General features: G+C 42.8%; 2 protein-coding genes across 3 annotated transcripts in view; both read left to right on the forward strand.

Moving 5' to 3' along the window:
* LOC139761981 (uncharacterized) overlaps positions 1–4,940 on the forward strand; it is a 278,179-nt gene extending 273,239 nt beyond the window's left edge. The window contains exon 3 of the mRNA XM_071686744.1: positions 509–4,940. Coding sequence (XP_071542845.1) covers positions 509–691 — 183 coding nt within the window. The 3' untranslated portion in view covers positions 692–4,940. The remainder of the gene's footprint in view (positions 1–508) is intronic.
* A 9,806-nt stretch (positions 4,941–14,746) lies between these two features.
* The window catches only part of LOC139761985 (probable cytochrome P450 301a1, mitochondrial), a 125,067-nt gene continuing 113,102 nt past the window's right edge, over positions 14,747–26,711 (forward strand). The window contains exon 1 of one of the 2 annotated variants that reach the window (XM_071686758.1): positions 14,747–14,818. The gene's annotated coding sequence lies outside the window, so the exon portion shown is untranslated. Of the gene's footprint in view, positions 14,819–20,835; positions 21,135–26,711 lie in introns of those variants that run through there. The other variant, XM_071686768.1, reaches the window with a different exon arrangement.

Raw genomic sequence — 26,711 nt, forward strand, 5'->3', positions numbered from 1 at the left:
GAGAGAGAGAGAGAGAGAGAGAGAGAGAGAGAGAGAGAGAGAGAGAGAGAGATGGAAGGATAAAGATAACTAGATAGATATAGACAGACAGGTAAGTAGATGTGCCTCAAACAAGTGTTCCCAGACTCCACCTGCAAGTGAGGGGGAGGTAATCTTCAGCAAGGATGCGTCACTGTCAGTGGCCAGGAAGGAGGGAAGTTCGTTGAAGACCTTCTCTCTTCCTTCCCTACTCCCACGGGGGAGCGCAGCCTCGAAGCTACACGAGCCCCATGAAAGGGGTCCTGTGTGTGGGGTTGTTATGATATTCCCTAAACTCAGTATCACGACTCGAGCTTAGAATGCCTCCGGCTAGGGACTGCATGACCCAAGTCTGAAGGCTGTGGTTTAACTGTGTATGTGACCCACTTCAGACAAACACATATACACAAATCTGAAGAAAAAATAACTGAAATGATATAAAAAAAAAAAAAATGACACTTCGTTGACTAACAAACTTCTTATGTCCCAGGTGATCACGTGGTTCCAGAACCGGAGGGCCAAGCTAAAGCGGGATATGGAGGAACTGAAGAAGGACGTGACGTCACACAAGCTCCTGAGCGACCACTCCACCTTCATCAAGACCATGACGCAGATGGGACTCCTGAAGCAGAAGCCCGGGGAGCCCTTCGACCTCAAGAAGCTCACTGGATGATGATGTTGAAGCCAAGGAATTCTTAAGAACTCATCTCCTGGAATTCTGTGAAAAATCTCTTCAGCTTTTATTTATATATATATATATATATATATATATATATATATATATATATATATATATATATATACATATATACATATATATATCGGCCACAAGAATGTCGTGTGTGGACTACCTGAGCCTGTAAAAGCTCTGAACTTGTCGTGTCCTCCGGAGTAACGTCTTCTGTTAAATCATTTGGTCCACAGAAAACCCGAGGGATAATGCGTACTTGATTCATGGGAAACTTTAACTCTGATAACTATATTGTCGTCCGGGACTTAACTTGCTGATCCCATCGATCTCGTCGGTTACCTCGTTCTGAATATGCTCCACACAGTATGGCCTCGACCCGCCCAAGAACTTCTCCCAGGAGTAGGTTGACGCTCCAGGCACACCAAGAGAACCATGAGGTCTCCTTCATCCTGGGATTCCTCGTTATCACCGCCTACTGGACAGGGTCTTCGAGGGGAATGACCTCCTCAGTCCGACGAATCCTTTGATCCTCCTTCAGGAAACTCAGGATGGTTACCGAGATGGACTCTCCTCACATGGGCACCACGAGTTACTCCTTCCTCCTAATAAGACCCGAATCTTTTGGACATAATCAAAATCAGCATTTACTCGCCTCACTGTATTTACCATGGCAACGACAGCGGTATGAACAGGTACTAGATTAATTCTATCCCTCAACTTTCCTTTGTTTGTCTGTTTGATTTTTTTGTTTGTAAATGTTTAAATCCATGAATGAATAGTTCCTAGATGATAGTAGAACCTTTGTAAAGTTTTATTATACAGAATATATACATATATATATATCATGTGAAGTACAAACCAATATCTTTAGGTTTGAAATTTTACTACAATTAAAGGCATGTCTATACGTACATGACAAATTGTGAGCAGAATTTTCTCATGACGATAATAAGCATGTGAGAAAACTTCTGAGCAAATAAAAGCTGCCTTTGCTACCCATGATGCAGCCCACATTCTCGAGGTCTTTCAAGACAAGTTTGACGAAGGTGTAAAATTGGTGGGGAAGACTGACCATACATTCCTGACACTAATAAAGCCTTGATAAACGTATTCAAATCACTTATATTTCAGAATTCGTAATTTCGTGTAATACAAGGGTTCTGAAGACCTTTTGTGTACTGTAAATGAAGCATTAATGTTCATCTTCCGCTTTGGCCTCACTCTATGCAGCGTGCTCTCTGATGTAGGTACAATACTGGTTTCTTGCCATAGGGAAAAACGTGATCTACTTACAAACAGGAGTAATGTAAGTTGTGTGACGAGCGGTAGTTCACGGGCCACGCTCGTTAGCACCAGGCCAACCTGACACTATGCGAAGGAATCACCAGGAAAGGAACACAGACACTAGTCCCGCAGGCCAGCACTCGAGTGACTGGCTGTGAAAAATCAAAATTTCTTTCTTCATTGCAAGTTACATTGATAGTCTTGCCGCAAACCTTACTTGATGCACATATACTCTGAAAATACCCTCAACACGTTCAAGAATCATTGCCAAGTGTTTCCTCAACATGGTAGACATGTTGGGAAAATATGGAATACTGCCAGTAAAATGTACATCATTTTGGTCACTTTTTGTTTCTTACATGTCTAGTAAGAGAAGAACAGTAGTGCTTTCTGTACTCCATTTCTGTATCATTATCAGACATACTGTATCAAGAACCTCTGATAATTTCATGTTATTTATCATACGTATTTCGACCTCTCACATGATACTATCAAGACCTGATCAGAATACTTTCTGTTCTTACAACTGACCAGGATGTGTACAGTTCTCTGGGCCAAGGGCGCGTGCTACTCACACCACCATCTTCAGCATCGCACCAGAGACCTCTGGCGCCAGATAGTGTCAACATCTGAGGGGTTTCGAGAACACCAGTGGTAAACGTGAAACCAACTTTGTGAAGTAGGTTTAGGTGTGTTGCCAGCCACAGCTAACGCCTGAGGCGATACACGTCGCTGTTTTGAAAACGCATCTGAAATATGGCAGAAATTTCCAACCCGAACTGAATACACAAACAAGGCGGATATACAAGCAAACATACGTATGGCTATGCACACACACACACACACACACACACACACACACACACACATGGGTATCTGGCAGAGGTTAGGGTTTGTGTGTGTGTGTGTGTGTGTGTGTGTGGACATACATGGAGTAAAGGCATGGTACATATGTACAAGGTTAACAGACGGGGCACCACGAGTATAAGACTCTCCCCGTAACACACAAATAGTATTCACGCGAACTAGTGATAAACGCGTATTCATCCCGCCCGCACAGAATTCGACACTGCTGTCAAAGCCAACAAGTTACTCATTCAGGGATTGTTAATCAGCTTCTCCGAAAATAGGAAGCCCCTCACCACTCAAACCGAGGCAGGTTCAACGTTAAGACAGAATGAACCACTCGTTAAACACATCAATTATCCTGAAGTAGTCAAAGGTCCGTCATGGAAGACCTACAGTGAAAGCCACGTTCAGAAGCCTAACCGAAGATGAGTTAAGTTTGCTTACTCTTCTTACGTATTTGTATTCAGGAAAGATGGATGATGTATCGTGGCCCCTCGTTGGCCGAATTATGTTGCGCCTGGAGCAAATATACATCAAGTGAAGTCATCTCCCGCTGTTATTATGAGTTCGATAACAAACAGAACTTAATTGATGCAACTGAAGGTAAAACTGTTTGTTCTTTCTTGCTGAGCAAAGACTGAGATGTCTGACTTATGGCGAGCGAATGTAGCAGATAAATATGGTTTACCTGGAGGGCAACTATATCTCTAGTACAGGTACTAAATAATTCCTCTGGTCTATAGAAAAGGAGTTCAGACAATGAGTAGACAAGTGTGACTTTTTTCCCGACCCTGATCAAACACGAAGGATGCTGCAGCTTCGACCCTCCCAGGATTACAATACAGCTGATGCCAGCAACGACCACCACCACATGACCTCCCTAGAACTAACACCAGACACAATATGATGCTGATTTCATTGCCTTCTCTCTCTCTCTCTCTCTCTCTCTCTCTCTCTCTCTCTCTCTCTCTCTCTCTCTCTCTCTCTCTCCACAAAACTGAGGACTCTCATGAACCACGAACTGATAATTCCCTGTATATCCCAGTGAATGTGAAGATAGGCCAGCAGTGTAGATTTCAAGTCGAAAAATTAGGATAATCATAAGTAAGAACGAGTATCTGGCCTGCAACTGCTCATACAAGTATGATCAATATGTTGTACAGGCGACTAGCAACATCAGGTACAGACGAGAGATGCACCACAGAAGACAGTATCTCGACCATCGATCGGCATAATGGTCAGAAATGTACGACTTCTATTGTCATATCAAATTGCTTCATATGTACACTCTCCCCCCAAAAAGTCTCGGACCCCCGGGCCTGAAGTCTCTAACAATCTCCAGCTGGCTGATCCAGATTAAAACGACTTCCTTGCCAACCCGACGCCGTTGTTAAACCTCATCAAGGGTGGCAGTAAAGTCAAGTTTTAATTTCGCTCGGCCATTTCAGATCATTAGAAACTTCAGGCCCGGGGACCCGATACTATTTTTTGGGGGGGAGAGAGTGTACATCTTCAGTAAACGTCAGACACAACAAGTGTCAAGTGTTGTTCTCGTCCAGTGGGAGGTGGGTCATTACGAGGGGTTTCAAAACTGGGAACGGCAAAGGTTCGCTTCTTGGGGCTACGAGCCGACCGACGAGTGTGTGATCACTGGAGGAGCTGTACCGGCCGGTAGGACCAGGCTCAGGGCATACAGGTACAGGTCAGCCTCCTGCAGGCAGGTCAGCCTCCTACAGGCAGGTCGGCCTCCAGGATACAGGTCAGCTTCCAGCAGGCAGGTCAACATCCAGCGGGCATGCTAACCTTCAGTAAGCAGGTCAGCCGCAATCAAGCAGGTCAGCCTTCGACGTGCAGGTCAGCCACAAGCAAGCAGGTCAGCCCTCAACGTGCAGGTCAGCCTACAGCATGCAAGTCATCCTCCAACTTGCCAACAATACAATTCAGTGTTCTTACATTCATCCTCAAATGTAACATAGAATAAAAGGACACTACGATGGGATTTTTATATCATTATTATTATCATTATCATGTACATAATTTTGTACAGGTCCATGTAAATATCTTTTGTAACAAAAAGTAAATCTATCGAAATGCACAAGTTTGGATGTTTCATTCTCCATAAACCACCACCACCACAACGCCAGCTGATCTATACCTGAATATGACCTTCCCAGTGAGGCCGGACTCCACCTGCTTGTGGTTGATCGCCAAAACAAACTCACCTTCAACGTGGCTATACCACCATCAATGGACGGAAAGGAGTACAGTTTCCTCTGTGAGGCTCTCGCACCAAAGGAGCGCAGCCTCGACTCTGTGTGTGTGTGTGTGTGTGAGAGAGAGAGAGAGAGAGAGAGAGAGAGAGAGAGAGAGAGAGAGAGAGAGAGAGAGAGAGAGAGAGAGAGAGAGAATAAATTTCTAGGGTGATTCCTGAACGCTGGTGTGATCCAGATCAGATGTGACAGGTCTACAGAGGGAGGTACCTCAAGGATGGACCACTGGAATCATCTGACCATCGAACTATGGTCACATCCAGGACTAGGTCTCCCAGAGTGGTCATCCAGGGCCCGACTTGCCTGAAGGTGAAGGGGTAAAGTTTCTGTTCTTGTCTGAATTTCTCTGTATTCCTTTACTACACAACCCAAACAGAACCCAAAGTTTTTTATATGAAAGACAAAGAAGGCAAACTCTAAAATAGACTAATTATATATGATCTTACATTTCACTCCCAAAATATATAAAAATAAACAGTCTGTCTCTTAAACTAAATCCCCCAAAATGGGAAAATAAACAGTCGGTCCAACAGTTGACAGTTACACAAGGTAACACCACTACCTTGGGTCAGTCGGGAGTACAGGCCGAGTCTCGTCATGTCTCACGTGCACGAGAGCCTCCCTATGGACTGATCTAACCAGGCGCTATGACATGCGCTATGGCGCAATACGGATACCAACACAATGCAGACCGTCCCTTATGTCATCCAAAGTTCCTAAGAGACTTCGCTTTGTCTTCTCACGATCCGTGTGCCGTCCACGGGATAGGGCAACTCTACCCCCTCCTCAGAGACATCCTTAGGAGAACACCAGATCACCACAGACCACTTGGGACAGACCACTTTCGTTGAGTGGTGCTCACCACGTCTCCAGCCGTCTCTGCCCACTGAAGATCGCCACCACATCTATACCACTACGACTGAGAGAAAATCCATCGCCAAGATATTCTTTGGTACAAAACAGTCTCCCCTAATCTCTGGACTTACACATTACTATTAGTTTAATGGGGTTACCAGGCAAAATGAACAGGCCACACTAATGAATTTATGCTCTGTCTTTACGTTGGAGGTTCCAGTCACGGACGAAAGTCCACATCAAGGCCGGACCTTAATTGAAATACAGAGAGGTTTAAAAAGAGCAGGTGTGTGTGTGGGGGGGGGGGGGAGTGAATAGCTTATGTTTTAATCAATGTCCAGGTCATACTTTCTTGGAGAGACATGAGAAGATAGAGTGTTCTAAAGCTTCAAGCTAACGGGAAAGAAACAGCTATCAAAACGGCCCACCCATGAGTTCATAAAGTTGAGTGCAAATGAGAGAGTTGAATAGGATGTGTTGCAATAGACGGGACATATAGAGGGAATGAGTGAGGAGAGACTAAGTGGATACATATATTAGAGGTGGAGAGAGCAAGGCGGGTGCGGAAGGCCGAGGAGATGGAATGATGGAGCGAATGAGGCTTCAGAGCAACTGGGGCGTAAACATGTGTTACGATTCCTGTGTTGCTTAATGAGTCTTGTACACCTGTTGCCCCGTCTCTTCTATATGTACAATTTCTGTACTCCTATACGTGCATACAAACACACATACACCTTCCCAAGCCAGGAGAGTGTGTATGTGTGTGTGTGTGTGTGTGTGTGTGTGTGTGTGTGTGTGTGTGTGTGTGTGTGTGTGTGTGTGTGTATTTGTTTGTGTTTGTTTGTTTGTTTGTTTGTGTGTGTGTGTGTGTGTGTGTGTGTGTTTATGTGTGTTTGTGTTTGTTTGTGTGTGTGTGTGTGTGTGTGTGTGTGTGTGTGTGTGTGTGAGTGTGTGTGTGTGTGTGTGTGTGTGTGTGTGTGTGTGTGTGTGTGTGTGTGTGTGTGTATGTGTGCGCGCGCGCGCGCACGCGGGATATGCCAAAATACACAAAGAGAAAAATTCAAATGAGTTAACAAACCATGAGAGTGGACAAGAAATGGACGATATTTAGGGAAGCATTGCTGGATTATGCATGGTATGTGTGACGTGTGAAGGTGGAATGCGGGCGTTTGAGAAAGGGTTGTGAGTGGCGGGATGAGGAAGTTAAGCTCCTATTAATGCAGGAAAAAAAGACAAGTGTACTGGTGCTATCTAGAGGAAAAGGGTGCGAGTGAATGAAGACGTACAAGAGAAAGCGGCAGGAGCTCAAGAGGAAGTTGCAGGGGCTGAAAAAGAGGGCAAATGAGAGTTAGGATTAGCAAGTATCAGTAAACTTGTGGGGGAACAGGAAAATGTTCTGAAAAGTGGTGAATAATGTAGAGAGAACAGCAAATTGGGACGTCAGTGAGGGAAACAGATATGGATGTTGGTCATAGGCATGAAAGTGATGAAGAGGAGGTGGAGTGAGCATCACGAAGGACTACCGAATGTCTCGGATGACTGGATGACAAATGTGGGGTACTTCAGGCATGTAGGTACCTATGTGGAGCAACAGACTCATGGTGAATAATATGGTGAAAGGAGATAAGACGATGAAAGCTTTGTGTAAGATGAAGTGTGACAAAGCAGATGGAGTTGAATCTTTAAGGCAAGGGGATGACAGTTAATCAGGATTTTCTATGCAAGCACTGCTTAAGGTAGGGTGTCTGAGGACAGGCGGAATGCCTGTACAGTGTCATTATGTAAAGGCGAGAGGAGGACAAAAGCGAATGCTTGAAATACAGAGATGGGAGAGTGATGATTGAGGTAGTGGTGGCCTGCGCAGAGTAACAGACTGCGGAGGAACAGTGTAGCCTTACAAGTGGTAGAGGACGTGTGTTACAGGTGTTTGCGTTGAAAAATTTGTGTGAGAAATAGAGAAAGAGGATATGTACGTCGCATCTATGAATCTGAAAGAAAGGCGTATGACATCTATGAATATGAAAGAAAGACGTATGACATCTATGAATATGAAAAATAGACGTAAGACAGAGTTGATAGAAACAACATATGGAAGGGTCTACGAATATATGGAGCGGGAGGATAGCTATAAGAAACAATGAGGAATTTTTATGGAGAGAAAAGGTGTGTGTGTGTGTGTGTGTGTGTGTGCAAACAGGAGGGGAGTGTGAGTGGTATCAAGTGAAGGGGGATCTGCGTGGAGGTTATGTGGCGTCACTATGACACTATGGAGAATCACCACACTTTAAAAAACAGTAAACGCTAATGAAAACGTCCAAAGAAGGGCAACAAAACTTAAACATTAAGTTTGAACGATTTGTGCTTCGAGGATCATGCTAGTCTGGAACTCCCCACACCTGGCTACCGTCGCTTGTAGTATGACATGGCTGAAATATCGAAGACTTTAACTTGGATATACGATACAACCGTGACAGACTTCCTGTAAAAGAACAAGGGTAATACAAGGGATCACCAATCAGAAATATCAAAAGTACCAACTAGGCTTACTGTGAGGGAAGTCTCCTGTGTACATAGTAACCTGCACCGCGGGGATGGTTAATGATTCATGTATGTCGAACTCAGGAACACATCTGGACAAGCTGTGGTCAGATGACCCGGCGAAATGCAACAGTGCAGCCAACAGCATCAACATCAGACATAGCTTGCTTACAGTCTAATACACAGGTGGCTTCTTTATCGTTATTGGTTAAATATGTTTTCTAGAGACATGTCACGGGAAAAGGAGAAATACCCGGGTATATCAGATCCTCGAGAATCATGATCAAACAGGCTACATGGCAATTCAAGGGTCCACCAGAACTGGAAATCATAAAGCAGTAATAACTTAAGTAAAGCAGGCACTTCTCAATAACCCCCACTCTTCCCCAGGACATGGGAACCTTGGATAATTCAAAGAAAGTCAGATCTCATTTCTCAGTACCTTTCAGACTACCAGAACCTGAGCCTGCCTCTCCCTTGCCCCGTTGGTACGCCACTATGGATAAATATTTTGACTTGTAGTAAGTTTTACTCCACTAAGCCACACATACTACATAACATGCAACTATCTACTGTACATTTCTTTCGTCTGTTTCCTTGCGCTACCTCGCTAACGCGGGAGACAGCGACAAAGCAAAATAAATATATAAATACATGAAAAGGATAGAGTTTTATACTCAAGGGGCCCCGTCTTTTTCACTTTTTTGTACCATCAAGAAAACATTCATATCTTCATTAGCTGCCGGCATTAATCTCTCCTTGTTTAGTCCATTCCAACTATATATTACCCTTCCACCAAATCAGTATCTATTTATATCCTTCTTCACCAATCTCCTTTCTCACGTTCTCATCATGGCCTTTGGTAAGTCTGGTACTGCACCTCGTGAAGAACTGTGGACTGTCAACATTATCAATTTTACTGATGTACTTAGAACGATGATATATCTCCTCTAAAGTGGGAAGCTGCGTAGATTTCCAGCCTTTCACTGAAGGTCAGCCCTCTTAATTTCAATATTGATGTTCTTCTCTGGACCTTCTCTGTGTTGAATTTATGCAATACTGATACACAGCAAACTGACAGCTTATCACATTATCATCTCTCATTTCCTTTTTGGGAAGAACATGTGCACGAACTGAGTAAACCATTGCTCGCAAAGGATCCCAAACCGAGGGCAGTATGCGGCCCCAGGACTAGTTTTGTTCAGCTCTCAGTCCTCTTAGAAAATATCAGCTCATTGCAAAAGGGACCTCAATGTATAAATCACAGAGGTTCCCTTTAGTTACAGTTGCCTCTGGGCCTCCATATATCTAAATTCGGCTTTGGTTTGAATTATGGAACCGAACCGAGTCGCTAATAAAATAGAATAGTTACTGTGAAATATATAAATGTTCTCTCTGGTTGCTGGAGAAATGAAAGAAAACGAAATATTTATTTGTAATTATTTCTATTATCGCATTTTCTTCCACACACAAATAGTAATAAAGATTATAGTAACGAGAGAAATTAATATAATAACAACAATGATAATATCAATATAATGATATTTTTCTCAAACTTATCGTTTCCCGCGTTAGCAAGGTAGCTTGAGGAACAAACTGCATACGCTCACATTCACCCTTTGGCAGTTAAGTATAATGTAACGAAACCAGAGCCCCTTCATCCACAGTCAGGCCCAACAGGCCGTTCTGTGGTTTCCCCTGACCACTTCATATGCCCTAGTTCAGCACACTGGCCCGTATTTACCATACCTAATTCGCTATCTCCATCACGCCTAGCATTCTCCTGCATGTTAAGGCCCCGGTATCTCGCCGCATATTTGATTTCATTGTTCCACCTCCTACTCGTTCACCCAATTATCTTTGTTTCCTCCACTTCCTACTTATCTTGTATCACCTCTGGCGATGTAATCATTGCACGAAAGTGCACCTAAGAACTTATCGTGTTTCGTTTTCCATGTGGGTCTTTTGCATATACTAGCTCACGAGCACACCGTGACCTCTTGATACATACACACACACACACACACACACACACACAAACACACACACACACATATATATATATATATATATATATATATATATATATATATATATATATATATATATATATATATATATATATATATATATGGAAGCGGAAGTGAGTCACAGGGTGGGAGAGGGGGCAAAGGTTTTGGGAGCGTTGAAGAATGTGTGGAAGTCGAGAACATTATCGCGAAAAGCAAAAATGGGTATGTTTGAAGGAATAGTGGTTCCAACGATGTTATATGGTTGTGAGGCATGGGCTATAGATAGGGTTGTGCGGAGGAGGGTGGATGTGTTGGAAATGAGATGTTTGAGGAAAATATGTGGTGTGAGGTGGTTTGATCGAGTAAGTAATGAAAGGATATGAGAGATGTGTGGTAATAAAAAGAGTCTGGTTGAGAGAGCAGAAGAGGGTGTATTAAAATGGTTTGGTCACATGGAAAAAATGAGTGAGGAAAGAGTGACAAAGAGGGTATATGTGTGAGAGGTGGAGGGAAGGAGGAGAAAAGGGAGACCAAATTGGAGGTGGAAGGATGGAGTGAAAAGATTCTGAGCGATTGGGGCCTGAACATGCAGGAGGGTGAAAGGCGTGTAAGGAATAGAGTGAACTGGAACGATGTAGTATACCGGGGTCGATGTGCTGTCAGTGGATTGAACCAGGGCATGTGAAGCGTCTGGGGTAAACCATGCAAAGTTTTGTGGGGACTGGATGTGGAAAGGGAGCTGTGGTTTCGGTGCATTACACACGACAGTTATAGAGACTGAGCTTGAACGAATGTGACCTTTGTTGTCTTCTAGCGCTACCTCGCGCGCACGTGTGGGGAGGGGGTGCCATTTCATGTGGGGCGGGGTGGCGACGAGAATGGATGAAAGGCAGCATGTATGAATATGTACATGTGTACATATGTATATGTCTGTGTATGCATATGTATGTATACGTTGAAATGTATATGTATGTATACGATGAAATTTTTTTTTTTTTTTTTTTATACCTCGTCGCTGTCTCCCGCGTTTGCGAGGTAGCGCAAGGAAACAGACGAAAGAAATGGCCCAACCCCCCCCCCATACACATGTACATACACACGTCCACACACGCAAATATACATACCTACACAGCTTTCCATGGTTTACCCCGGACGCTTCACATGCCTTGATTCAATCCACTGACAGCACGTCAACCCCTGTATACCACATCGCTCTAATTCACTCTATTCCTTGCCCTCCTTTCACCCTCCTGCATGTTCAGGCCCCGATCACACAAAATCCTTTTCACTCCATCTTTCCACCTCCAATTTGGTCTCCCTCTTCTCCTCGTTCCCTCCACCTCCGACACATATATCCTCTTGGTCAATCTTTCCTCACTCATTCTCTCCATGTGCCCAAACCATTTCAAAACACCCTCTTCTGCTCTCTCAACCACGCTCTTTTTATTTCCACACATCTCTCTTACCCTTACGTTACTTACTCGATCAAACCACCTCACACCACACATTGTCCTCAAACATCTCATTTCCAGCACATCCATCCTCCTGCGAACAACTCTATCCATAGCCCACGCCTCGCAACCATACAACATTGTTGGAACCACTATTCCTTCAAACATACCCATTTTTGCTTTCCGGGATAATGTTCTCGACTTCCACACATTTTTCAAGGCTCCCAAAATTTTCGCCCCCTCCCCCACCCTATGATCCACTTCCGCTTTCATGGTTCCATCCGCTGACAGATCCACTCCCAGATATCTAAAACACTTCACTTCCTCCAGTTTTTCTCCATTCAAACTCACCTCCCAATTGACTTGACCCTCAACCCTACTGTACCTAATAACCTTGCTCTTATTCACATTTACTCTTAACTTTCTTCTTCCACACACTTTACCAAACTCCGTCACCAGCTTCTGCAGTTTCTCACATGAATCCGCCACCAGCGCTGTATCATCAGCGAACAACAACTGACTCACTTCCCAAGCTCTCTCATCCCCAACAGACTTCATACTTGCCCCTCTTTCCAAGACTCTTGCATTTACCTCCCTAACAACCCCATCCATAAACAAATTAAACCATGGAGACATCACACACCCCTGCCGCAAACCTACATTCACTGAGAACCAATCACTTTCCTCTCTTCCTACACGTACACATGCCTTACATCCTCGATAAAAACGATGAAATGTATAGGTATGTATATGTGCGTGTGTGGGTGTTGATGTATATACATGTGTATGTGGGTGGGTTTGGCCATTCTTTCGTCTGTTTCCTTGCGACATCTCGCTAATGCGGGAGACAGCGTCAAAGTATGATATATAATATATATATATATATATATATATATATATATATATATATATATATATATATATATATATATATATATATTTAGATAGATAGATAGATAGATATACTCTAATGCAGAAGTGTCTCCTAACACAGCGCAAAACTATCCAATCATTTTCATGAATCCTAAGAAAGCGAAAGCTAGCCATTCACAGTATTGGTTTTCACTCTAAGATTCAGCACCATTCCTCACTCTAAGGTTTAGCACCATCCCTCACCTTACCATAAGGTGTGTATACTAACTAGACATCAACAAAGCAAGTCACCGGAAGCCGAAAAATTTTGTCAAAAAGTTGACATGTCTAAACCCTACTACGGTTGAGATCGTCTTGATTCCCATGACGAATAACAGGCATGTAGAGGATAACAGCCAAATTCCGTGAAACGTACTGAAAGTCAGTAAGAATAATAATCTTACGGTGTTGTTCATCACTTGGACTGTGGGTTCTTGGTTACTGAAACGTGGTATTTGTGCAACCCGATGTGCACACTTACAGCCTGCCATACACCTCTTTATAAGCAAAACCGATATTCATATAAATGAAATGACAAAGTGTACGGTCACAATTCAGCGGGGAAATCACAAACGGTTCTTCTTTGTCCAAGTACGCTGTAAACGGGAACCTTCAAGTAAAAACACTGTCTGACGGGTAACAATAAATACTTGTGATAAGCCACTGGGTAGCCATGGATAGTGGCTCACACTACGCAAAGCACTCACTGGAGATGTAAGAGCAGAAACAATTCGATACACATGTTACAGCTTCTCCAATGCAACAACAAAACACTACCCAACACGTTCATTGTAAATGCAACAGTAGAACTGACCTGGCGTCTCCAGTTCCCAAAGATCATACATAAGAACTCATTACGTCACTAATGAATGCATTCTCTGGCACTGACACACGGAGCTACAGGGTCCCCGTTCTCCCACGTGAACGAGTGTACTTAACGAGTCTGCTGCTTAACAGTATTATTGGTTCAACAGGTAGGTAGGGAACGTTAACCAGGAATCACTACTCTCGTGGAACGGCTCTGATGTGTTAAAGCAATATTGGTGCAACAAGGAAGTACATTAATCAGCAATCACCACTCGTACAGTTAACATCTACTGGATCTCTCTCTCTCTCTCTCTCTCTCTCTCTCTCTCTCTCTCTCTCTCTCTCTCTCTCTCTCTCTCTCTCTCTCTCTTAAAACATCAAAGATTTTGATAAACTATGATGTTTCCGAAAAAAAAAAATTGTTTACTGGTATCACTAATCATTATCATCCCAGACAAGAACTTTATACTTTTTTCTACTTATAGCATATATTCATACTGACAGTTCCAAACATGACGTCTGAGCTAGAGGTAAACACCTAAATGAGACTGCAAACTGATGGATGCCATGTGTACAAATTGTCATGCTCTCGTGTTGGCAAAGTATTTCTCAGTCACATCCTCAAACAGGATTTTTCAAAGAGATGCGAAGTTATCTTACTACGTTTCGTATTCCGACGGGACCATGGCCATATGAAGTAACTTATCGTAAAACTTGGTTCATTTTATCATAAACGGCTGATAAGGTGCTTTTAAAGCTTCGTTTACCTTGCCGACAATAACATACTTAAGAATAATAAAGGCATATTCCTCATGGATGATATGGCAATACGTAACCTCAAGGGGCCAGTTATCAAGAATATTAAATGAAATTATAAAAGACAGATATTTGCAGTCTTATAAACTTGTTAGATATTTTCAATCTACTTCTTTAAACCGTGTTTACTTACTTCTGTCGTACCAACAGCCAATGATTAAGTACATGGCACGAGGAGAAACGTAAAGTGGAGGTGTCTGGCATTCTTACCGTGAGGACTGGGTTCAATGCGCCATCATCTCCAGTTACAATTGTACAGTAGTAGTGAAACGAGGGACGCTCTATATTCACAACTGCCAACCCCTGTGAAACCTTGTAAGTTTCTGAAGTATAATAATCATATAAGTTAGCTAAAGTATAATAACTTAGGTGTATTATTAAGCAAGAGAAAACCATGGTAATCACTTTTAATTTAGCTTGAGATTTTAATAATCTTCACCATATTTAACAGTTGTCATAGGGCAATCACATTACCATATATAATAATGTGGGTTAATACACAGGAGTGCCCACGTGAAACAAAATAATTTCTTCAGTGCAGTAGGTCTATCTAATTCCTCTCAATAATTTCGAAAATCAACTAAGTCCTGCTGTTACATGACAGTCGCAGTTAAGTTTTTAAGTTCCATAGAATGAAATTATAAATTAGTGATGGAATGTCCTGTGGACTCTTTTTTCCGTAAGTTTAGGAAGAAAAGCTTAATTATGGCAACATAACTGATAACATATGGCAATAGAAGCACTCACAAAAAACACGGTAATGCTAGAGTCTTTAAGTTTTGTGGATCATAGCAGTTACCTGGTTGTAAAAGGAACGTTCGATACTTCTTGACATTCGTTCACTTCTCTGAAAAAGGCACGAAGCAGGGAACCTTTTTTTTTTTCGCTTGAAACTAACTTAAATCAGTAATATATGAGATGATTAATTGTATTTTCACATTCACATTCGTAGTTAAGATTAAAATTGACACGCAAATTGAAGCTCTGATACGAAAGCTCAATATAACTTATATAGAGAACGAGCCGTCGGAGGGCAGGAGCCCGTGTCTAGCATACATATGGCGAATCCAGTAACAACAACATCTCAGAATTACAGGGTCAGCAGCGGGGAGCCCGGGGTCACGTAGGCTTCCCACCTTATCCTGACGGGAATACATCATATCCTTGCGCACTGCGCTTCCCTGAGCAAGTCGTCTGAGGAACAGAAGCAGTCCTGTAGGCTGCACATTATCTGATAAATAAAACCCTGTCTGTACCTCACTGAGTGGGAGGACTCTAAACATGGGTCGTTATTCTCTCTCTCTCTCTCTCTCTCTCTCTCTCTCTCTCTCTCTCTCTCTCTCTCTCTCTCTCTCTCTCTCCACATGTCTGTATGTTGGTCAGTCCGTTCGTCCTATTTATGTTCGTAACTCATGCGAAAAATGAATAACAAAAGAACAGATTATCAAATCAAGCAACGGACTGAAAATTAAAATATACAGAAAACCAATTTGTTTACAATTTTAAACAACATTTTTCTGGTAACCATAAATTTGTACTAACGTCAGTATTTACTAGTACGTTTATGAGAACAAGCGTTCTGTGGCCAAACACTTTTTCATCCATCGTCGTGTATGGATATATGCCTAGTCAAAGGAGAGATCTTACCTTGGTATTAGAGTAAAAAAAAAAAAAGAGCAAACAGATGTCAAGAACATTCTGACGCTACCATTCCACCGAGAACTTGCAACTCTCATAAAAAAATTTTAAGGGCCATCACCACAAATGTTTTCAAACATGAAATCAGCACCAGAGGTACTTCTATTACGAACAGCCCAACTTCAAATAACGTTGGGATTGTATTGCATTCCATGTCATGAATCGGTCAAAGAGGAATGGAATTTTGAGAGACTTGGCCAACATTAGAACAGATATTTACAACTATGTCAAGAGTTCACAGCACTTTACAGGCATGCAGGAGATAATCTCTACACGACTGACTGGAAAGGGGCTAATGTTACGTGTAAACGTCCTGACCAAGTGAACAAACTGATTCAGGAATCCGGTTTGATAAAGAAAAAAAAAAAAACTACAAATCTTAATGATGGGATATAAGAACTGGATATTGTGTTGATCACTTACATTTCATAATACGCTAGATATAAAAACCAACATCATACTGTGCCCCGGACTGAATTCATGTAAGGTCAGGTTGGGCAACACGTCCCTCAGACAACGGTGGGTCAGGTGAGAAGCTTGTCGTTCACTTATGGTAAATGTTTTACCAATATAAAGGTTCAGCTGCTCAAGTGCGACTTTACTAGCAAAACATCATACCCTTGACACGTCGCCACCATTGGCCACCACGTCACTCTTGGAAGGCCCACGAGTTAAACGATATTTACGTTGGGTTTAACTCCATCTGTGAATAATGCATGGTTTGAAACGCAGTATTCATCTCGAAATTAGAAAGTAATAATGTTTCTGAAGTCATTAACGAAGCATCAGACATTTGCGATGACTCGGATAATTATTGATAAGAAACAATAACCTTTAATCTGTCCACGTACGATGTTCCATGCGACAGAAGCTATAACTCATAACTTCGATTTTCAAGATTCGAGTATCCTTCACATGCACGTTCCACTGATCTACGCGATTCAGATCATTCTGGTCTTCAGGTAAAGGCATCACGAACAATATCTGTCGCTCTACCTTTCCTTTACTTTCCCATTCTGATGTTACTATAGCTGTCTCTCCCGTAGACAAAGCAACTCTTTTTTTGGATCCCGATTCTCCTCTTACTCTAACTTGGATGCCTCTAACATTCCTTCACCCCCTGATGCTCCTCTTACTAATCCTATGTCCCTCCCTGTAACCCCTTTCCGAACTTTCTTGTATTAAAATTGTGTGCCTCTGAACTTGCACCTTTACTTGCTCGTCCGTTCGTTTATATTTAAAAGACACAACTTTTCTTTTTGGAAGCATGCGTTGGTACATCGCATCCCTAAAAGGGTGACCGCTCTAACCCCTCGAATTATCGTCCTATTGCTTTGACATCTACAATTTCCAAAGTTTTTTACGCCATCCTCAACTTCCATATCCTCAGACACCATGAATATCATAGTCTTCTCTCTGATCACCAGTATGGCTTCCGTAAGGCGAGATCCACTGGTGATATTCTTTTCCATCACTGATTCAACACTGTATTCCTCCATATCCTTCAATTCTGCTCCTTATTCTCTCACACGCTCTGCATCCCATCTCGATCAACTTCCTCAATCAAATCAGACATGGACAGGATGTCTCAGTGGGAGTAGACAAAATCCGGTCAAGTTTGATGCCTCCAAGACCCAGTTTCTACCCATCTCTCTATCGAAAACTTCACATAACTCTCGTCTCCTTTCAAGATTCTGTAATTCCATCTCTTGTCTCAATAAACATACTTAGTTTTTCTGTATCATTTACTCTTTCATGAAACGCCACATTACAAAAATAGCTGTCTGCCTCTAAGAAACAGGGAGTCTTGTTTCAATGTCAAAATTTCTTTTTTTCTGAACAGTTGCTCCGGTATACAAAGGATTGTATGAAGTACTGCTCTCACATCTGGGGTGGATCAAGCTGTGCATCCTTACTTGACAGCGGTCCGATTTATAAACTTCCACGCTAACTTCAAAACTTGACCCGTTTGCCCTACGCCACAATGTTGGCTTACTTTCCCCTCTTCTATACGTATTACTTTGGTTTTGATCCCAAGAACTGGCTGTTTGTGTGCCCCCACTACTAGTTAGACTATGAGATACTCGGCAAACTGCTGCGTCACATGATTACCGTGTGGCTATTAGGCACCTCAATGGTGGGCCGTTTTGATAACCGTTTCTTTCCCTACACCTCGGAGCTTTGGAACTCTACCTTCTCATGTCTTTCAGAATAACTATGACCTGACACATTTTAAAAGACAAATTTTTAACTTCAAAATACGGAAATGCTTTTCCTTATATCTTATTTTTCCTTTTCATATTCCTCTCGATAATTCAATTAAGGCCCGGCCTCGATGTGGACTTTTGTCCGAGAATAGAGCCTAACTAAAACAAAAATGAATTTGATGAAATAGTTACTACACGCATACTAATGTATAACTTGGCTCTGTAAAGCACTTATTTACGATAAACTTTTGGTTTCATGATAACTCGAATATCCAATTTCGCAAACCAAGCGTTCGCCACAAATTAGTCAGCACGTAAATTGGACAAATGACTGCTTCAAAGGGAATGGTGCGATCATTATTTTAAGTCTGATTTTCTAAAACGAATATGAGCTAAAAAATTATTTACTCATCACGTAGAATCACACATGACAACAGTGAGAGAAATCCTGTATCCTAAAACAAAAACCGCTTGCAAAATACAATAATTTAGTTGTCACGTATTATCACTCAAGATTAATTGAACGAAATCCTGTATTCAAGAATGATCACAAGCTATAAGCATTCATCTCTTTAACATGAAATGTAAAGAACTATCTTGGAATGAATAGATTTTCTCTCCCTCTTATAACTCATGTTTACCACGGCTCACCAGGCCTATGCTAGACTTGTCTGGTCAAAGAAAACAAAGAAAAGCCTGCACGTCTTTCAAGGAAATAAACCCCCATTCTTACCTCTACCCTAACGGACACCAGACTGCCTCTACTATGCACGGTTAGTTGGAAAGTATCAATTTTGGTGAGGATATAACATCGTCATTTGACCACAGAGAATAAAGTCTCCTCAAAGAACTACTTGCTTCAAAGGAGTCTTTCCTTCCCTCCTACTGAGTGTGACGCAGCCCTGGGGTGTTCAGGTTGTTAGAACCTCAGGAACCTTTCAGGAAAGAGGTCCTGGGTTTGTATAATAATAATAGTAATATAGCCACAATAAATATTCTGCGTCGAAACTTGGCCATATATTTGTTGCAAAATTTGTCGTATTTCGATTAAGGAATATAACACCGATACTTTGAAACCTGTAACCCCAACATGTAACACGCGAGTATATTATGACACGGGTTATTAGAAAACAAGCAAGAGACGGATGTTTACGGAAGAGACTAACTTTTAAAGACGATGCACAGTCGGCATCGCTGTCACTCAGCATAAGGACAGATCCTAACGAAGCTGAGAGCATTTGATCCACTGACCACTTTATATATATATATATATATATATATATATATATATATATATATATATATATATATATATATATAAACCTGCATGGACCTCCGTGGTATTACGGTTAGCGTTCCTGACCGTGATGCATTCAAGGGTCGCCCAAGGACAGATCGCATAAGTTCGAATCTGGTTTGCGGCAGCTGTTCAACAACCCCCTAGCGGTTGGTCGGTAAAATGGGTACCTGGCTCAAGCTAAGGTATATATACCCTTGTCAACTAACATAATAAAATCAAATGGAGTTGTACAATTCCTGGAGATAATAACTGACACAGTTACGAACTTACCAGACATGCGCGACAACCTTGCGAAGGTCATTCCGAAACAGGCTGAGGCTCTGTGACGTCTGGGCGAGAGCTACCACGAAATGTCTACAATGCCAGACAATATTTGACGAAGGCGAGTAATGCATCATTTATCTTTCACAATATACAGATATAACAGCTGTACAATAATAAAAGAACGTTAGCACATTGTATGTAAGAGGTAGAAAGGCTAAATATCATATTCAAGACGGCGTCGGTACACGGAAATGTTTTGAATTCTTAACAAACTCTACCTGCGTCAGTCGTCTGTGCATGTTTTCTTTTATCTTTCATATTTTTTTTCAATATTGTGCGAAAATAATTGTGTATGTACCAAGAATTGACCATATCCGATAAGAAAATTCTACCTGTTCCTGTGAGTGACTAGTGAAACTGTTTCGTTAGACGTTAGATATGAGTAAGTACATATATAGTTTGAAAGCGCTTCGAGGTTCGCGCTTTAAGAGTAACGATTTGAAATCTTAAGAATTTGTCCCTCACATAACTGTAGGAGAAGGCCTACAAGATAATTGCTTACTTTTCGAACCAGGACCCCTTACATATATATATATATATATATATATATATATATATATATATATATATATATATATATATATATATATATATATATATATATATATCTAATGTGTAACCGGAGGATGGAATGGTACTGAGAGAGAGAGAGAGAGAGAGAGAGAGAGAGAGAGAGAGAGAGAGAGAGAGAGAGAGTCTAGTCTGACCGGCCGGTTGGTTTGGGTTGGAGTCCAGTCAACTGCCAGGGTCATTATGGCTGTCAACGTCAAGCTTCATCCACCAGCCGAAAAATCCTCAACACGTTCTTACAGTGTTCACGATCATTCGTTACGACTACATACACTCTCATTCCATAGGTGGCCCGTGTGCCACATACACAGTCAGTGTATGTGGTCTTATCTTTAACTCCTGAAGAAGGTGTGAGAGGTTTTTCGGTTGGTGGATGTACTTTACGCTGACGGCCTTCATGACCCTGGCAGTTGACAGGCCGAAAGCTCAAACAACCAAGCAACCCGTGTGACCGTCTGCCTCGCCCACTAGCTTACGCAAGTCTGGAAACCCTGGGGGTGTGTGTGACACGCGGCAGAGGTGTTAACTGAAGGTAAGAAGTCAGTTCCGTGAAGGCCATTGAAAGTATGAGACGGCCGGTAAGAAGGAGTGCACAGTCTAACTGAATGTAAATGTCAACCAAAAAGTCCCAACATTCGTGAGTGAATGCAATGTCTCCCTACGTAAACATCTTCAATATCTTTATGCCAAGGCTTGTCAAAATGAAGAAGAGGATGGTAGCAGTTACTGAGGTTTACTAGCATTAGTTGAAATATAATGAATATGGAAAATTTACTTGCGACATTATCAGAATGTGGGATATGGATAATAGGCTAGGTTACTTGAACGCTGGCTGAACAATGGAAGAAACTAGCTAGGTTCTTGAACATAGGCTGGAAAACGGAAGAAACTAGCTAGGTTCTTGAACATAGGCTGAAAAACGGAAGAAACTAGCTAGGTTTCTTGAACACCGGCTAAAAAATAGAAAACCTAAATTTTAACTTTTCTGGTGACCTATGACCCTACAGAACAACCAAAATACATTAGCAGTATGCTCTCTACCTTAACCGCATGGATTTAAGGAAAATCATATAAAAGACCTGTGTATAATATTGCCTGTGAAATCCAGAAGTGCAATATTCACAGCAAGAGAGAACACGAACGTCTGGGGCCCAAGACTCTTCAACACCTTGTCTACTATCATCAGCAACACCACGGGATGTACAGTACAACGTAAAAGTTTCATAAAAAAGCTGTGGGCAAGTACTTACACAGAGTACCAGACCAGCTACATGGGCCTGCGGGCTGCGGCTTTCATCAATCCAACCCAGGAGCCTGGGCCAACTCAAGACCACATCCACCTGTGAAAGAAATGGAATTTGTCTGGGTTTACTGGAAAAATGAGTGGAAATGAAACATACCAACAAGAGTATGTCTCCCTCCATGGGGGAGACAGTCCAATTACGTACATAAACCATGAGATTTGTGTGCTGAAAAAGGACTAGTGACTGGGAATACCTGGTTTAAAAAGAGAGATATACATAATTAATAGGCATGCAAAAGAGAGACTTTTGAATATTAATGTGCTGAGAGGGGCAGCTGGGGGGAGATCTGATCACTATCTTGTGGAGCCGAAGGTGAAGATTTGTTGAGGTTTTCAGAAAAGAAGAATGTTAGGGTGAAGAGAGTGGTGAAAGCAGGTGAGCTTGGAAAGGAGACTCGTGTGAAGAAGTACCAGGAAAGATTGAGTGCAGAATGGAAAAGGTGAGAGCAAATGACGTAAGGGGAATGGGAGAGGAATGGGATGTATTTAGGGGAGCAGTGGTGGCTTGCACAAAAGATGCATGTGGCATGATAAAGGTGGGAGATGGGCAGATTAGAAGGGGTAGTGAGTGGTGGGATGAAGAAGTAAAGATTGCTAGTGAAAGAGAAGAGGGAGGCGTTTGGACGATATTTGCAGGGAAGTAGTGCAAATGACTGGGAGATGTATAAAAGAAAGAGGCAGTAGGTCAAGAGAAAGGTGCAAGAGGTGAAAAAGAAGGCAAATGAGAGTTAGGGTGAAAGAGAGTATCATTAAACTTTAAGGAGAATAAAAAGATGTTTTGGAAGGAGGTAAATAACGTGTGTATGAAGACAACAAATGAGAACATCGATGAAGGGGGCAAATGGGGAGGTAATAACAAGTAGTGATGAAGTGAGATGGAGATGGAGTATTCATTAAAAAAGGGGGTGACTGTGGTGTTCATTGGCTGGTGAGGATATTCGGTGTACGTGTGGATCGTGGGGAAGTGCCTGAGAATTGGCGAAATGCATGTATAGTGCCACTGTACACAGACAAAGGGTATAAAGGTGAGTGTTCAAATTAAAGAGGCATAAGTTGGTCGAGTATTCCTGGGAAATTATATGGGAAGGTATTGATTAAGAGGATAAAGGCATGTACAAAACATCACATTGAGGAAAAGCAGTGTGGTTTCAGAAGTAGTAAAGGATGTGTGGATCAAGTGTTTGCTTTAAAAAATGTATGTGAGAAATACTTAGAAAAATGGATATGGATTTGTATGTAGCAGTTATGGATCTGGAGAATGCATATGATAGGGATGATAGAAATGCTTTGTGGAAGGTGTTAAGAGTACATGGTGTGGGAGGTAAGTTGCTGGAAGCAGTTAAAAGTTTTTACCAAGGATATAAGGCATGTGTAAGAGTAGGAAGAGAGGAAAGTGATTCATTCCAAGTGAACGTCGGTTTGCGGCAGGGGTGCGTTATGTCTCCATGGTTGTTTAATTTCTTTATGGATGGGGTAGTTTGGGTGGTGGATGTAAGAGTTTTGGAGAGAGAGGCAAGTAAGCAGTCTGTTGTGGATGAGAGGGCTTGGGAAGTGAGTCAGTTGTTGTTCGCTGATGATACAGCGCTGGTGGCTGATTCGGGTGAGAAACTGCAGAGGTTGGTGACTAAGTATGGTAAAGAGCGTAAAAGAAGAAAGTTGAGAGTAAATGTGAATAAAACCAAGGTTATTAGGTTCAGTAAGGTTGTGGGACAAGTTAATTGGGAGGTAGGTTTGAATGGAGAAAAACTGGAGGAAGTGAAGTGTTTTAGATATCTGGAAGTGGACCTAGCAGCGGATGGATCCACGAAAGCGGAACTGAGTCGCAGGGTGGGGGAGGGGGCGAAGATTCTGGGAGCGTTGAAGAATGTGTAAAAAGCGAGAACATTATCTCGGAGAGCAAAAATGGGTATGTTTGAAGGAATAGTGGTTCCGATAATGTTATATGGTTGCGAGGCGTGGGCTATAAATAAGGTTGTGCGGAGGAGGGTGGTTGTGTTGGAAATTAAATGTTTGAGGACAATATGTGGTGTAAGGTGGTTTGATCGAGTAAGTAATGGAAGGGTAAGAGAGATGTGTGGTAATAGAAAGAGTGTGGTTGAGACAGCAGAAGAGGGTGTATTGAAATGGTTTGGTCACATGGAGAGAATGAGTAAGGAAACACTGGCAAAGAAGATATATGTGTCAGAGGTGGAGGGAACAAGGAGAAGCGGAGGACCAAATTGGAGGTGGAAGAATGGTGAGAAAAAGATTTTGAGCGAATGCGGGAACAGAATGAATTGGAACAATGTGGTATACCGGGGTCGACGTGCTGTCAATCGATTGAACCAGGGCATGTGAAGCGTCTGGGGAAAACCATGGAAAGGTCTGTAGGGCCCGGATGTCGAAAGGGAGCTGTGGTTTCGGTGCATTACACATAACAGCTAGAGACTGAGTGTGAACGAATGTGGCCTTTGTCTTTTCCTGGCGCTACCTCACTAGAACTATTTCATGTGTGGCGGGGTGGCGACGGGAATGGATGAAGGCAGCAAGTATGAATATGTCCATATGTATATATGTCTGTGTATATATATATATATGTATGTATATGTGCGTGTATGGGCGTTTATGTATATATATGCGTATGTGGGTGGGTTGGCCCATTCTTTCGTCTGTTTCCTTGCGCTACCTCGTTGACGCGGAAAACAGCGGTTAAATATGATATATATATATATATATATATATATATATATATATATATATATATATATATATATATATATATATATATACGCTGACAACCACGGTGAACAATGAAACACGGTTAGCGGGTGCTCTGGTCGGGTTGGAGTGGTGTAACTGAGAGGGACACGGAAACCCGTTATACAACAACAACGATGCTTTATTAAGGTAAAATAGCCCAGGGGCAATAAGCGACTGGTGTGAGATTATCGTAAGAGAGGAGAGGTCTGCTGTGGCAGGTTGAGCAATAAGAGATGGTCTTGGCACTGGATTCTTGATGCCAGATGAAGGAGCACGTGGGAGTAGTGCGTGGTGCCAAGTCTATGTAGAGGTCCAGTAGGAGTTAGGGTGTGTGGCATGTATAGCGGCTCCTGGAGTGTGCGGCGACTGCCGGTTTGTGCATGGGTGGCAGGAGTGCCGAGGGCGTGGCCGTAGGTCCCTTGCTGCTACTGCTGCTGCTCTTGACGGGCGGAGGCGATGCCTCAAGAGTCCTACCGAAAGTGGTCTTCGGAGATGAGAAAGCACAACAAAACACCCTGCAAGGAAGGTGAAAAGTCAGGAGTCCTTTGGAATTTCTACCGGTGTCCAAAGGGCGGCTTGTCTGAATGACAGATCGCAAAGACTTCAGGTACTGGAGAGGTACACTTGTTGTCTAATGCGAGTCAACTGCCTGACTTACCTTCCTACAACTCTAGAGGTGAGGGCCTTATGCTCTAGGGCGACCCGTCGTTGGTGAGAAACTTGAGCACTGGACCTAGGGGGTTGGGCTTGTTATCTCACCCGGCCCCCACCAGAGCCAAGCTCCTTCTGCCCTTTCCGCTGTGATACCCGAATATTAAGCGGCGACGAGGTCAGGTCTGGGAAGGGTATCTATTCTCGAAGGGAATTAGAGACGTCAAAGCCGAGTGTGGCAAGCTCTGACCTCACTCCAAGCTGTTGAGCTGGAGTTAAAACCATGAATGGCGCCTCTCGTGAAAAATGGTCAGGTCATCTATGATTACAGAGGCATCTTGTGATCTGCCACTGCCAAACATCGAGTGTGAATGTCACGTGGTAATATCACAGGTGCGGCCACCAAATATTATTAGGCCAGGTCACACGCTTTCTCCTGCCACTCAGTCAAGACGTGGTCAGTAAGGTGACACTTTGTGGAGCGACAGTGGATCGCTACACTACTCCACCTCTTCCTCATTTCCTTGACATTAAGACTTGGATGTTGATGAGGCACATGGTATGGTCAGCCGGTAGTCCAACTTTGGCGGGGAGCGGAGTAGTGGGAGGTCAGGTAGTGATCCTACGATATCCAATCTTCCTCCATCTCCACTTTCTCTGGCCTTGAAGTTCGGTGTCTGCCTAGCGGACAGGGCAGCGGACACAGCGTCAGGTGTGTCCAAAATGTAGACAGGGAGTTTATCCTGTAGCGCCATAAAGGTTGAAGACTTTGTTACACAGGGTCTTAACTGGCTGAAGAAGAATCACCTGGGGGTGCAGGGGTGGTCAGCTGGACCTGGCAAATACAAGAGGGAAGATGGACAGGTGTGGGGCGACGCTGGGCGGGTGACGGAAAAAGGACTGACAGCAGAGGTCACGGAAGGTTGACAATAGCATTATTAAGGCAGTGTCCGAAAATCTTTCTCGGACAACTCCTGGGGTCACGAGTTTAGCGGGTGTTCTGGTTGGGTTGTTACGGAAACATGTTAAACAACAACAACATTGCTTTAATGATTAAGGTACATAGGGTGAAATAGCCCAGGGTCAATGAGCAATGGGAGGTGTGAGATTATCGGAAGAGAGGAGAGGTCTGTTGTGGCAGGTTGAGCAATAAGAGATGGTCTGAGCACAGGGGCCTTGATGCTGATGATGATGCCAGATGAAGGAGGAGCACGTGGGAGAAGTGTGTGGCTGCGAAGTCTGTGGAGAGCTCCTGTAGGAGGTGGGTGTGGTGAGGGTGAAGATTTGTAGAGGTTTTCGAAAAAGAGGACACAATATCGGGGAGAAGAGATCAAAAAAGAGGAGACAACGTCGGGTAGAAGAGAGTGGTGAGAGTAAGTGAGCTTGGAAACAAGACTTTTGCGAAGAAATAAAGGA

Source organism: Panulirus ornatus, chromosome 3 (genome assembly GCF_036320965.1).
Source record: "Panulirus ornatus isolate Po-2019 chromosome 3, ASM3632096v1, whole genome shotgun sequence".
NCBI classification, from domain to species: domain Eukaryota; kingdom Metazoa; phylum Arthropoda; class Malacostraca; order Decapoda; family Palinuridae; genus Panulirus; species Panulirus ornatus.